This window comes from Python bivittatus, unplaced genomic scaffold (genome assembly GCF_059951505.1).
Source record: "Python bivittatus isolate LINGU-HERP-01145 unplaced genomic scaffold, Pbiv_v1 ctg000080_np1212, whole genome shotgun sequence".
In the NCBI taxonomy this organism is placed as follows: Eukaryota; Metazoa; Chordata; class Lepidosauria; order Squamata; family Pythonidae; genus Python; species Python bivittatus.
The window spans coordinates 54,247,618-54,261,859 of record NW_028277035.1 but is presented as its reverse complement, the minus strand read 5'-3'; the positions used below and the strand labels follow the sequence as shown (position 1 = coordinate 54,261,859).

General features: G+C 37.2%; 2 protein-coding genes across 5 annotated transcripts in view; one reads left to right on the top strand and one right to left on the bottom strand.

Moving 5' to 3' along the window:
* Positions 1-2,400, top strand: part of VGLL4 (vestigial like family member 4) — a 101,076-nt gene extending 98,676 nt beyond the window's left edge. For all 4 annotated transcript variants that reach the window (XM_088134113.1, XM_088134112.1, XM_088134114.1 and 1 more), the window contains one exon: positions 733-2,400. In XM_088134113.1, the coding sequence (XP_087990239.1) occupies positions 733-1,007 (275 nt within the window). In that variant the 3' untranslated portion in view covers positions 1,008-2,400. The remainder of the gene's footprint in view (positions 1-732) is intronic.
* A 3,091-nt stretch (positions 2,401-5,491) lies between these two features.
* ATG7 (autophagy related 7) overlaps positions 5,492-14,242 on the bottom strand; it is a 111,795-nt gene continuing 103,044 nt past the window's right edge. Inside the window, exon 18 of the mRNA XM_007434320.4 lies at positions 5,492-14,084. Coding sequence (XP_007434382.1) covers positions 14,052-14,084 — 33 coding nt within the window. The 3' untranslated portion in view covers positions 5,492-14,051. The remainder of the gene's footprint in view (positions 14,085-14,242) is intronic.

The following is a 14,242-nucleotide window of genomic DNA, read 5'->3' as shown; positions in this document are numbered from 1 at the left end:
TTGACAGCATAATGTGGAATTGGCTCCAGAAAAATATATTGAAGAGAAAACATTCAAATGCCTTTATTATTGTGTCTAGAATAACACGAACAAGAAGTACAAAGGAAAGAATTGTGCACAATGAATTGGTTTTAAAAGCTTCAACATCTCTTAGATTCTTTTTGGAACTTTCTTAAAACCCACATGATTTTCTGATTTTCAGTTTTTCCTATTCTCTATGGGAACAGTGTTGTGAGCATACAACAATCTACAGGGAAGCAGTTCAGTCACATGTTTTGACAGCCTTCTCCAATCTGCATACCTCCAAGATTCTCAGCAATGGCCCTGCTGACCAGGGAATTCTGGAAGTTGAAGTCTAAACAAGTGGAGGTTACCCAGGTTGGGGACAGCTGTTTTTGGCTTTTCAGGACATAATTTAAAATGACAATAATATACATGCTTTTTTTCCCTCTTAGCTAATTTACAAGGCCGGAAAATACCAATAATAGAAGAATATTCTGAACAGTGCATTTCTAATAAAGCATTTCCATTAAAACAGCAGTTCACGGCATTATATAACAATACATGCATAATATTCATACATACATACATTCATTAGGAAGTAAATAATGCTTATTCCAATTGTGCTTAAAAAGCAGAACCAGCTGCAAGGGAAGTTAGGGGTTTTTTTGGTCATATGGAAAGTCACTAGTTTGTCCATTTCTTAATGGGCCTTTGCATTTCCCCCTATAGCTACTGCTGCCTGTGATCCAGTGGTAGAAGAACACTTCCGCAGAAGCCTTGGCAAGAATTACAAGGAGCCGGAGCCAGTGACAAACTCTGTATCCATCACAGGATCAGTCGATGACCACTTTGCCAAAGCTCTTGGAGATACCTGGCTTCAGATTAAAGCTGCGAAGGATGGTGTGTCCAATAGTCCTGAGTCTGCTTCCAGGAGGGGCCAATCCTCTTCTCCTCCTTCCTCCCATCTGGTCAATCATAATCATTCACCTTCGGTTGTCTCATGAACACGGGACCACAATTTCTTCATCCAAACATGAGTTGGTATTGTTTTGGCTGAGCTTGAACAGTGCTCAAAACAAAAAGTGTTTGGGAGGGATGATATAAAAGGAGATAAGGATTCAATACATGTTTTGTGTGTGTTTGCTTGGGCTTTTTAAAAAAAATACACATGCCCTTAAAATTGATAGCAGGAACTATTTGATTTTTAAAATATTTTTTTAATAATGTAGCACTCTTTTTTTCCTGCCTCAGTTACCAAAGAAACCTCTGATGCAACTCTGCTGCCCCCTTTTCTAAAAATGAAATATAGACACAAGTAAATGGGGAAAAAAAAAGAAAAAAAAAGCCATTCTGTACAGTTCATTGTCCTAAATGCTTGTATGCTTTGATTAGCTTCTTGAGGGTAGAATTGTGTCTGGATTTTGTCTCCATTACTTTCTTCTCCCTTTGTGAAGTAATTTTGTATGTATATACTTGAAAAGAACTGTCATGTATGATTTGCACTATTGGAGGAGGTCTAGAGTTGCATAGCAACTTTATGCACGATGCTTCTATTCTGAGGGCAAACTGCTTGGCAAAAGTGTCTGGTGTCTCTGCCTCTTGAAAACAAGAAGCAACATTTGTTTAGGAAGGGGAAGTCTCATACAGGTTATAGGTCTTCTCGGTGTAGATTTCAGGTGCTTCGTGCTTGCAACTGGACTGCATAATCAACAGAACATGGGCATTTAATTTTTTTTCACACTGCAGTTTGTTAGAATAGAGCTGAGGTCAGAGGGTTCAATAGTGCTTAAAGATGCATGTTTTATGGAAAAATAGCTGGTATCTATTAATGTATAGACAGTAAGAAATATACTTATTAGCCTTTGTTGAGAACTAGTTGTTTTTTTTTTCCAGTAACAGTCCTAGATAAACTTACTGCTGGTACAGTTGTACTCTGATACTTGTATTTGATATTCATTTTTGTAGCAGCCAGCAACCTTGGACAGTCGCCTCTGGTCAGGCCTCAACTGAAGCAGTTTATATATCATTGAGTGCTGTGAGATACAGGATGCTACTATGGCATTCATGACAAAAGAAACCATTTTCATGTGGAGAATCAACTGCTCAATGTAAACTTACGTACTAAAATTAAATATATTTATCTGTGTGCGCTCTAGTTGCAGAAATTATCTTGTTAAATATTTTGCCTGAACATCAGATTGCATTTCAGAATCTAATTTTTGAGGCTGCTTATAAACCTAGGCCAAGGCACCATACATTCCTCTATTTTTTTTATAAAGGTGTTACTTGCATTTATTTCATTTGCTGTATTAATAGTCACTAACTAGGTAATAGAGGCAGGCATAAAGAATAGACTTCTTTTAGTAGTAATGGGCTCAGCTGTTTTTTTTTTTTAAATGTCACAACTCACCCATACCTACCCACAACCCCCGCACATTCCAGCAGTTACAATTAGTCCTTTTAATAGTGGGTTACCTTAGATAGATGCTGTTGAAAGCATGTAGAATAAGGCAAAAGTCTGAAGTGCACATGATGTGTTTTGGACTGTGTTATAGCATTGGGGCCACAATTTATATTTTTGTAAAAATGAAAAGCATGCAGGGTAGAAAAGATCAACAAAGGACCTGTTTCATCCCGTTCCATACAAAGTGTAGCTGCCTACTTTTAAAAGCAGGAAAAAGACGAGAAGCTCCTCCTTCATCGCCCCTTTCACACATTTTACTGTCATGTTAATGGGTAACTAAATGCTCAGTCTCCTTTGGCATTTAGTACCCTACCCCCTGTAAGAAAAGTGCAGAAAAAAAATACTTTTTTATATAGGTAACTTTAAGACCATCATTACGCTGTGCGTAAAGAATGTACAGAGAAATTTGTAGGTATTTTTTGAGGAACAATTAATTTGTTAATGATATGTAGCTATTTAATTTTTCCCTTTCCTTTATTGTAATCATTCTCTTTTGTTTTTGTCTGGAGAAAAAAGTTGATCTTTTTTTGTTGTTGTTGTTGTAGATGTCTGTAATACAGTAAAAGTGCAGGAACACAGTTATTCTATAAGAACACTGCATTAGCAATTAATAGCCACTAGTGTGTTGTTGCTACAGGCTACTGAGCGGTCTAACAAGAAAGTACTAATGACTGCAGATGGACGTTGTGGGATACAGAACTCTTTTGACATTTCTTTGAAGCACAATACTACAAAGTTAAATTTACCTATCTGTGATAGGTAAATGGGACAAAATATCAGCACTGCAGTCCTAACACACATTACTTGGACATAAACTTGTGTTGATTGTGGTGGAACATACTTTGAAGTAAGTGCGCTGAGGATTATCGTCTCAGTGTGATGTGTAGTATATATATAACCATTTGGGGAAAAAAATAGTCCAAGGGAAATAGAATTATTTTTTGAAAGCCAAAAGGGTTGGGAGGGGGAGGAGAAGGAGGAAGGATATTAACCTCATTCTTACATGAAGTTTTTTTCACAGAGCCACAGGATCTACAGTCCAGCTTGAACAATGTTCTCCATGTTTGTAAATCTGTAACATATCATTCTTTTGTGGCCTTGTTTCACCTGGCAATTTTTAAAAAAGGTTTGGCAGGCCATCTTTTTTTTTTTGTACTTAAAAGTAGCCTTAATGAACAATAAAGTGCTCTTAAATCTTACAGATGTGAACATGTGGTATTTGGTTTTCTTAAATTGTAATAAGGCTTGCCTGAGCTAACAATGCCAAGTCACTTGGTAAGATACTTTAAGTGGTTCCTTTCAAATAATGTGTACAGAAAACATCTGTTACTGGATGTTACCATAATGGTTAGAATAAAACGCATTATTAAATTGAGATCTCACAATAGATAAATATTTCATTCTCAGATATGTTAATCAGTAATGACAATTATTATTTCTTGGACTATCAGTCAGACCATTGTATTATTTCAAGCTACCTGAATGTTTCATATCATGCAATACAATGTATTGCTTTCTGGAAATCTCATAAGTTAACTTATTAGTTAATACTGTTAGTTAATACACAAGTTAGTTAATAAGAACTAAATAAGTTCTTCCTTCTCCTCCCCCAAAGATTATGTTCTTTGGTGTGTCCCTCATACAGTTGTAGGGATTCAGTTCACATATTTTAGCAACTGTGTTGCTACCCACTTGCCTTCCTAGAAGTTTTTGGGTCAAGATCGAGAACTGAAGAATGAGACACAGATTTTAGATGCCTGGTCCATTTCATCTGAACAGGCTGTGTTCACATGACATACTGAGCGAAACATTCAGTCAATGAGCATCTTCCATAACTCACTGTCACAGGTTTATAGTATTAACCAATCCCAAAGCAGCTGTCATTTTGGGTTTACAGAATCTGGAATTTATAGCATATGATAAGCCTATGACTGGCTTCACATTTCAGGCTAAATTATCTTTTAACTATAATCTATTGAATAAGCCATAACTGGCTGCTTTCACCATTATTAAGCCAAACCCCAACAAATCACAAAATGGCAGAGCATGCTGTGTGAACAGGGCCATATTTTGTCTTATAGTAGCTACATGCAGCTCTGCCTTATGCACATTCAACATTTTTATGTTGAACAAAGCAAAGCCAACTTCTGAATGCAAAGGACTGCAAAGAACAGAAAAACAATTGCACAACACTATGTATGTAAAATCCTAAGTTATAGAACTTATAGGAGAACGATGTTATCCTAAGAAAAAGGCCTGTTCAGCTGAAAAACTGAATTGAAATGCCCCATAGTGCACCAAAATGCAGCAGGGTCTACTTCAGATTAATAATGGAGTGACATCAAGATTGCAGAGGAGAGTTAGTACTTTTGGTTTACATTCCCCTGCTCTGCATTAAGTCTGCATTATTTGGGAATGCTGAATCAAGCACATTATCGCCAGGAAACAGCAGGTTACAGGACGTTTCTATGACTCAGTGCCATCTCAAAAGGAATTGCTCTGCTCCAGTAATAATCCATGACGTAGAAAAAAAAATAATCTAAATTACAGTCCTGTCAATTATCAAGAATCAAAGCAGATGATAGGGAGGGGGAGATCATTCAGCAGTACACTGCCTTTAAACACTTTGCTCCTGCATACCTTCCATTTTTACACAAGAGGCCTGTGATTCTTAACGTAAGTAGATGGAACAAATAAGAAATAAATACAGAAACAAACTTGAGGAAGGAGCTGAGGTTTGAGGACATTCCTCTATGTAACACAGACATACAAACCAGTCTAGTGCTTATAGTACTTTTTAAAAAGTGCTGCTTCCTTCAAAGTTAATGTATGTTGGCAGTAGAATGTACAAGTTAAGCTCCCAAGATATGATATACTGTATATACATACACAAAGAGCAAGGCACGGATACAGCAGAAGTATTCTTATAATGAGTGGAAACAAAACAAGAATGAAGCAACTTAAGGATTTTCAGGCATTCATTTCTTGACCATCCAAAACAGTGGATCATAGATGTCGGTGGACTTGTATTTTTTTTTTTTTTAAAGCAAACTGTTTTGGGTCTTGGGTGTTTTCTAGACTGATCTATTAGGGAACAAATAGGGGACTATCTCTGTCCTGAGTGGCTCAGAGGACAAAGCTCTGTAAACAAGTAGAGACAGCGCACATGCTAGTCATAGTGTAACTGCTAACATGTTTGCAACATTACAGCAATTACCAAGATGGGGCGCATTCCCTTTGAACTGACCCAAAGATGCTGGTGCATGGTAGGTATTTCTAGAGTAGTGTTTCTCAACTTTGGCAACTTTAAGATGTGTGGACTTCAACCCCCAGAATTCCCCAGCCAGCATGCTCTAGAGAGTAGAGAGAAGTAATTTAGGCCAGTAGATGACACTGAACACTTTCCCCAACCACATGCTGTTTTGCAGTCACAGTCCCTTTGTCTTGAAGCTCAGCAGCCAAGCTTTTGATTGCTCCCAGAGAAGATAATAATATTTTCCTCCTCCCTCTTCTAATTATATTTTTCTTTCCACATTCTAATCTTTATAGATGATGGCTTACACATACTTGTAAAGCTTGTACATGAGAGGAGGAAAGTGTGATTGTGCAGTTCAACTTCACTACCTATTTATAAATCATAAAGGAAGAAGGTGTCAGCCAAGGCCAAAGATTGTCAGCTCACGGATCAAGGAGTGCCAGCCAACTCGGTCACGTCTCCCTAGTGTACTTTTTCAGACTGAGCTTTCAGATACAGCAGATGAAAGGGTGAAATCAGGCTCTACCTCTTATGTTGCCAGTGGAACCAGATAGGAAAGAACCGCCATCATACAACAGAAAACTAGCACGTCAGAAAAAATATTAGGTCTTCTCACTTTCTAGTTTTCTATATTTAGGGAACATTTTGCCTTGTGTTCCATTCTTCATGTATGGGAGTGACAAATGACCATAAGATATAGAAATGATAGAAAATAATTTGATTCAGGAGTCCAATTCCTTGGACTTGGCAACATGGCTGAAAGATGATGAGCAGCCATTTCTACTGGAACTGATCCATCAAGTCTTTTAACAACACATTTAGGAGCCTACTACTTCATATAGCACAATAATATAATTTATTCATTCGTTGTGGCAATACTTCGGTTGATATTCATACCAGCTGACAAATTTCTCTCTTTGTAACAAGATATGTGGGAGGAATTCTAAATTGATATTCTGGGTATTCATGACAGTCCAGAGGTAAAAACAAAAAGTAAAAACATCATCGCCACCACAACTCCTACAATAGACTTTTGAAATTCATGACAAAGCTGTGACTCAATTCCAGCACCCTTCATCCATTTGACACGAGGCCATTTCAGCCCCTCGCATGATGGATGACTGGCCGCACTGTTCCTTGTTGGCCTGTCATTTTAGAGGTCACACTGATTTTGTTATAAAACATCTGTCATAAAGGAGGATATTGGTTATTTTTTTCTTCATGCTTGTGGAATGAAATGCAACCTCCCGCTCCCAAATTCATGTTTATGATTGGTTCCATTTGCATTCCCTACTCTGGTTCCTCAGATCCTTCTTTTAGAAAAATGCAAGATTCTTTCCTGTCCTATTACTGCACTGAACCGTTCCCCTCTTGTGATCCAAAGCAACCATCCAGCAAAGGAGTGGAGCCCTCGCAGGATTCCACACTGAATGGTGCCATTCAAGGGACAGGAACAAACAATGATGGTAATAAGTTTGCCTTGTGACAGCAAGTTAGGCAACCGTATCTAATGTACATGCAACCCTAAGTAACTGTTACCAAGAATCGCTTCTTGTGCTTGTATGAGAATGATGAAAAATAACTATGCAGTCCACCAAATATAGAACAGTAGTGTAACAGTTTTCCACATGGTCCATGCCTCAGAGTCAAGCCCATGAGCATATTAGCCTGTTCCCATTAAAATTAAAGTATGGAGAAGAGGTGGGCACACAAACCTTGGGTCCCCATTTCTTCATGGGCAATTTTTTGTAAAGCAAGGGGGCAGTCATGTACTTGCAATGCCATCTATGCCTGGAAATGTTACCTATTCAGGGTAGGGCCCTCTGAATGTACAACAGTCTGGCAGTTAACTGCGTGATCTAGTCTAGAGAACGAGCCAAATGAATGCAAACAGAGTGTGGGCTTACACACATGTACCCATGTGTGGGTGAACTCCTGCGTCACACTAAAACTAGTGTGACCAGATTGTGGCATCCACAAATTAATTCCCATTAGCCCTAGTCAGCTGGGCTGACACAAAGAAGGACCATGGAAGTTGCAGTCCACTGAGAGGTCAAGCCACACATTGCCTCGCCCTTAGTTGTAGCTTCCTTTCAGAATCACGGTTCTTAGAACCAGTTTAGTATTTAACTGGTTTAGTATTTATATTTCTTCGGCACGAGGGCATACTAACCACAGTGCAGAATCTGGAAATTGCACAGCCTTCTTCAAGGAAAACAAGGAAGAGAAGGGGTTTTGTGGCTGAATCAGTTGTGTGGCTGAGAGAAAGTCACAGAACAGTGGTGGTGCAGAAAAGATGCAATAAATATGCTGGAGCTGCTTGGGGCTTGCTGCTTACCAGGATGGAAAAAGGAAAGATATGCCAATGAAAGGGCCATAGCTGATGAACTTGTGCAGAAAGCCAGAAAGGGAGATGGTTGTGGAAAGCTGGAAAGCAAGGTTGGATATTGTTGTGTAGAATGCCTGAGAACTCAAACGTGCAAAGGTGATGTAATCACAGTAATATTAGGCAGGGGATCCAAGTGGGACATGGCAGCTTTCAGTAAAAACTTTTAAACACAACAGTCTTTCTCTGTATACTTATTATGCATAAAAACCATACATCTTTATTCCCACTAAGCTGCATTCTGATAGCCCCCCCCCACAAAAAAAAAACAGAACTAAAAATTGAGCTAAGTTGATGCAGAGGCTATACCGTTTCAAGTCAAGTCAAGTATTAGGGTTGCCAGGAAGGGAGATTAAATTAAATAGATTGCCACTCCAATTATGCCCCTGATATTATCTCCTTCTATGTGTAAAGGGCTGCCATTCAGCTTGGATTTTATTTACTGACACCTCAATCCTTAAGGACTCTAGGGCAGTGTACAAAATATACATCTAGTTAATAAGCTTACTTCAAATACTTACTCTGGAGAGCCACTGTGATGTAATGTTGGACTAGGAATAGAGAGGCCCAGGTTCAAGTACACCCTCAGCCACAAAAGTTTATTGGATGACTTTCTATGCTCTCAAGTACACTCTCAGCCCAATAACATCACAGAGTTGTTGGTTTGGATAAAAATAGGAGGAAGATGTACCACATATGCCATCTTGAGTTCCTAAATGAATGTGATCATGATCATGGATTGGATTGGATGAGGGCCAGAAAACTGAAGTTTAGTCCAGATAAGACAGATTTGATGTTAGCTGATGTTCATCTGCACAGAGAAGGTGAGAATAATCTGTTTTGGATGGGGTCGCACTCAACGCTGTAGCATTAGGATGCTTCTGGATCCAGAGATCTCTGTGGCATTAAATACCTTCCACTACTTTGGCCCCTATATGGATATACATAGGTTCACAATAATAATCCATACCCTAATAGCTTTTTAAAATTATTACAAGGTGTTCTTTGTGGTGCTACCCATGAAGATGGTTTGGAAGCTTCTGCTAGTACAAAATATTACAGCAAGAGTTCTGACTGGAACTGGGTGATATGAAACACATCACAAGAATTCTTTATGATCTTCATTGACTTGCACTTCATTTCATTTCTGGTCCCAGTACAAGGTGCTGATTTTAAGCATAAAGCCATTTATGGTTTGGGACTATGAAGGAATTCCTTTTTTGTTATGTTCCTAGGTCATGGTTGAAGGCCTATTCTAGGGACCTGGCTACCCATGAGTGGGTCTGATGGACCTAGGAATGTCTTCTCTAGTGAAGTATGCCAGGCACCATCTTTATCATCTTTCCATGCCCAAAGGCCATTTAATAATAGTGCTGTTGTGAATTTTAATCTTCTTTTGCTATTTTAGTGCTTTCCTTTATTCCTTATTTTATAATTTTTTTAAATAAATGCTCTAAATCTAACTTCCCATTGATTTCATTGGGTCTACTCTAAACATGTCTAAGTTTTGATCCAATCCAAAATTGCCATATTGTATGCAGTGCATTTCTTACAACATACACAATTTCCATTTGCTGTCATAATGGCAGGCAACTTACTTGATTACTATAGTGACTACATGCACCTCTAAAGTATACAGTTATTCTTCCAAATTATGGCTTGTTGAAAAAGTCATGATGGCCTGTTTCATACTTCACCTTAGCTAATAGCTGCTCAACCTATCTAAACAATATATATGTAAATAAATAAATCACATTGTACGTAGTGTGTTATGTGAGCCCAGCCATTGCAGATTGTCTTATTATAGTCACAATTACAATTTAAATTATATAGTTGTTTGAGACTATTTCTCATCGTGGTCTATGAGCCCATTTAAATCACTCCATGAAATAGCTAAATGCAGAAACTACTATCTCTTGGCACCAGGGCTGGAACTTTGGCCACAGCAGAGACAATCAGTCTTTGTAGACTGTCCTTGATTGCATGATGGTGCTTGGTATTTATTTCACTCTTTCTCTCTTTACCCTCATCTAAGTCATTTGTAAAATCTCTTGAGCACACTCACAACAGAAATGTATTTGTTGCAGCTCATACTTAGTCAGTAAACAGCACTTCAGTCTGAAGTTACTAATGGACTTCTGCTTCAAAATAAAGCCACACACATTATCAACTTCATATGACTTCTTCCATGGGGCAGCCATATTTTTTTTTGTACAAAATGTTAATATTATTAAATATCTCCTGTATATAGAAATAAATCTTATTTACATGTTGATAGTTTTAGTTTTTATTTTTAATGTACTCAATGTACTATTTTACAGCCATTGTTGTCATAATTTTTAGATAAAGAATTGGTAAAAACCAAAGACTGGAGGCAATTCATTTTATAACTCAACAATAGAACAGAGTGGGATTTGGAGCAAGATACTGTTTAGAGTATTCATTGGAGAAAATTCTGTGTCTTACTATTCTGGGCCAGATAACACATGTATTCACATGTATTCTCAACTCCCATTACAGTGATGGCACATCTACCCCAAGTATCTAGCTTGATCACTCATTCCATTTCTATACTGCTTGGTAAGAAGCAGCAGGATGAAAAAAGGACAATTGGCAGCTATGTTCCTTGAAAAACAGAATATTTTTCCCCGTTTTCAGGCACAACATCTTCACTTCCACATGGGGTTCACAGATATTCCTAGATCTATTGTCTTCAGTCTCTATCTATGATGGGTGTATGGAAGCTTCAGTTGACTAACATGCAGTGTCTCCTTCGTGTGTTTTGTTAGATAACTAGACATTGTTAGATAACTACTGCTTGAAGCTGACACCTGATGGTCAGCTTATTTAATTACTTCTGCCATCAGATGGAACAGAGAATTGTTGCTCTTCTTAAATCTTGATCATCAGACATTGCAATACCATGCACAGCACTGTTACTTCCCCTTTACTATTACAGCCCATTACCTCTAATTAAAAAAGGAATTTCAATAGTACTTAGAAGATACCTTAAAGCAAAACTGTCCATATTTAGCTCTGGGCCAGCAGAATCAAACAGGTCAATATTTAGCACTGAGCCAGATGGATCAAACAGATGGCATCAAATAGCTAATCCTGGCTAATCTCAAAAAATCAAACAGGATTGGACCTAGTTAATATTTAGAGAACAAACTTCTAGGAAATCCTAGGGCTAATGCTGTAGCTTAGACTGAGAAGTCAAAGAATAAACCCAGAAGAATGCAGTAGCAAACCATTCCTGTCCTGTTGCCAAGAGAACTACCCAGACATGTTCTTGTAGTCACAAGGAATCAAGCTCAACTAAAGGATATCTTCTCTCAGAAAGACCAAAGACTGCATTGTCTGATCTATTAAATCCAGTATTAATACTTGAGAAAATGTCCATTGGCAGAATGAAGGCTTACTTTTGGTCTGAGTACAAAAAGTCACCACATTTATACTTTCCTTATGCTTTTAAATAAAGCCAGTATCACTTCCTTTTGCTTACACCAAGTCATAGTCCTAAGGAATGCAACACAGCGTTCAGTTTTCAGGATTTTTGTCCTTTATTTGGGGAAGCCATGCCAGCCCAAAATTAAAACAAAATAAAAAGCAATCATTTAAAAGCCCATACCCATTCTCCAAAGCTCAAATTTAAGTTCTTCCATTATGGAAGTAACTGTGTGGGCGGTGCCAGATGCCTCTTCTCCATGGATACAGAGCTGTGAGTAAAAGTGCTTGGAAGTTCTTTTAATGTACATTGCAGTCATTTGAATAAAAGCTTTCATTATGTCCTCTTCAATTAAAGTGCTTACAACATTTTACAAAAGGAAAAGTTTGGAAGCAAGCAAGCCATTCTGTTTTGTCATGGGAGAGGGAAAAAACAATAAAATTAAAGAACAGAAAATTTTCTAAGTCACACTGGAGCACTTCTGCACAACACAGACATCTGGGAAGCATCTGGGCAGGAAGCAAGTTCAGTCTTATACAACTCTAAGTTACTCGAATTGCTAAGTAAGGAAACATCATATTACCTTATGTTTAAAATGTCATATATAGGTTTTTCTCTATGGGAAAAAACAGTTGACAAATTGAAAGTTGATAATCCAAGAGTCAAGACAGACATCTCATTGGACAGTATTCCTGGGAGACACCAAACTGTTTTTGATTCTCAACTAATCAAGCCTGCAAATTTTCAAAACAGAGTTTCCTGCTCGCTATCTCCAAATGACGTCTGTGTGGGTGACTCAGAGCAAGCTGTAAAGTCCTGATTTTCCCCAGTATGAATTTATTTTTTCAGTAAAATGTGCCTGAAAATCACTAGATGATTCCTTAATTAATTTAAATTACAAGTAAGTCTTACTTACAAATGAAAAGTACTAATTAAATTTTATGCTACTAGAATGGTTTACTATACAAGCTGGGCTTTCTTTAAAATAATTCCTCTTTTTCACTAGATTTAAATGATCAAGAAATTTAGCTAGTAAATAAACAATACTGGAAATATTGTACAGCAGCCAGGCTCCTCACTAAATACTGCAACAGGAAAGTTAATTATAAACTTAAACAACAGTAGAAATTATAAACTAAGTAACATAGGATTAAATAAGCAACTTGCACCATTAAAACTAAACAATTAATATATCATGGATTGCCTATTCTGAACCTCTCCTCAGATTTGTGATTATAATTTACAGAAGGGAAAATGATACAATGTTGAAGAATATGAAATATTTGGTCTCTTTGTCTGAATATTTTATGTCACTGTTTCATTGCTTTGATATTAAATAGGGAGGCTAAAAAAATATCATTTCTAAAAATAGGAAATAACATATCCATATTACATTTTTCACATACATTAAATATTAAATTTTAAATGGCTACAGCACTGTCCAGAAAAATCACTGAAAAAATGTTTCAGAAAATTAATTTGCACATTATTTGAATAGTGTGACCATGATCCAAAGTTTCAGTAATTTGCATGACTCTCATTAGATCTTTTATGTTTGCATCTGAAAATGTTCCACATGGCCATCTCAAAAAACACTTAAAATGGGTTGGGGAACTCTTTTTTGGGGAAAGCTAAGTCAACAGATGCTATCAGTATATGGAACCAGTTGTATGGCTTTGGATAGAGACCAATGTATTATTTCCTAAAATGATTTAAAAAATGACAGATTTGCATTGCTGGTTATAAAGAAATGGACAAAAAGGTGGATCTATGAAATTGTTTTAGGACTATCCTGTTAGGTGACTTCAGTCTAAATTGCTGTTTGTGCAATTGAGTTACTGGAATGTTGGGGTACCTGATTTTCTTCAATCTCCCCTCTCCTGTCTGCATAGCAGTTTATTTCAAGAGTCCCTGATTCATGAGCAAGGGGTGGGTGAAGAAAACTCTGTACTGGGAGAAGATAGAGCTTCTACACTGTCCCTTTGTACAGACAGTAATCAAGACAAAAAGATCCAGTGTCTTTTTGTATCTCAAAACAGCTGGCCTTCTTTATTTATTCCCAGTGTGGGTAACTTTTTATGGTTCAGTCTTACACAGTAGTGACAAGTCCCTAAAACACTGAAAAGTATTTTTCAAATTAATTGTGAACATTTACTTAAAAGAAACATTCAGATTGGGGGGGGGGAATACAAAGATATTTACTAAAGAGAAAATTTAAATATAAGTATTTAGAAACTGAAAAACGAGAAATAATTTTAATTTGAAGTGTCTTACAACTATATGTGCATCAAGAACACAATAAAAAGAGGAGCAACCACAGTAGGTTTGCTTTGAGACTGTCACAGTGTCCCTTCTTGATCAATGATGTAGACTGAACATGTTTATATTTGCAGTAAAGTTAAGGAAGCAATAATTAAATGACTGATAAAAATACATCAACACAACCTAAATTAAGTCGGCTTGTTGGTTGTCTTTTACTTCATTCATTAGGTTTTCAGAGTGTTTCATCATCGCTTATGTCCCAAATCTGTAAGGAAAAAAGGAGGAAAAATTCCACTCATTACTTTAATTCTGCTCGATGCTATAGTAATGCATTTATTGGCAAAACTATCAATTTTTTAAAACAAAACTCTACCTGTTACACTAATATATATTTGGCTATATTGTAATTTAAAAAAAAAAGTT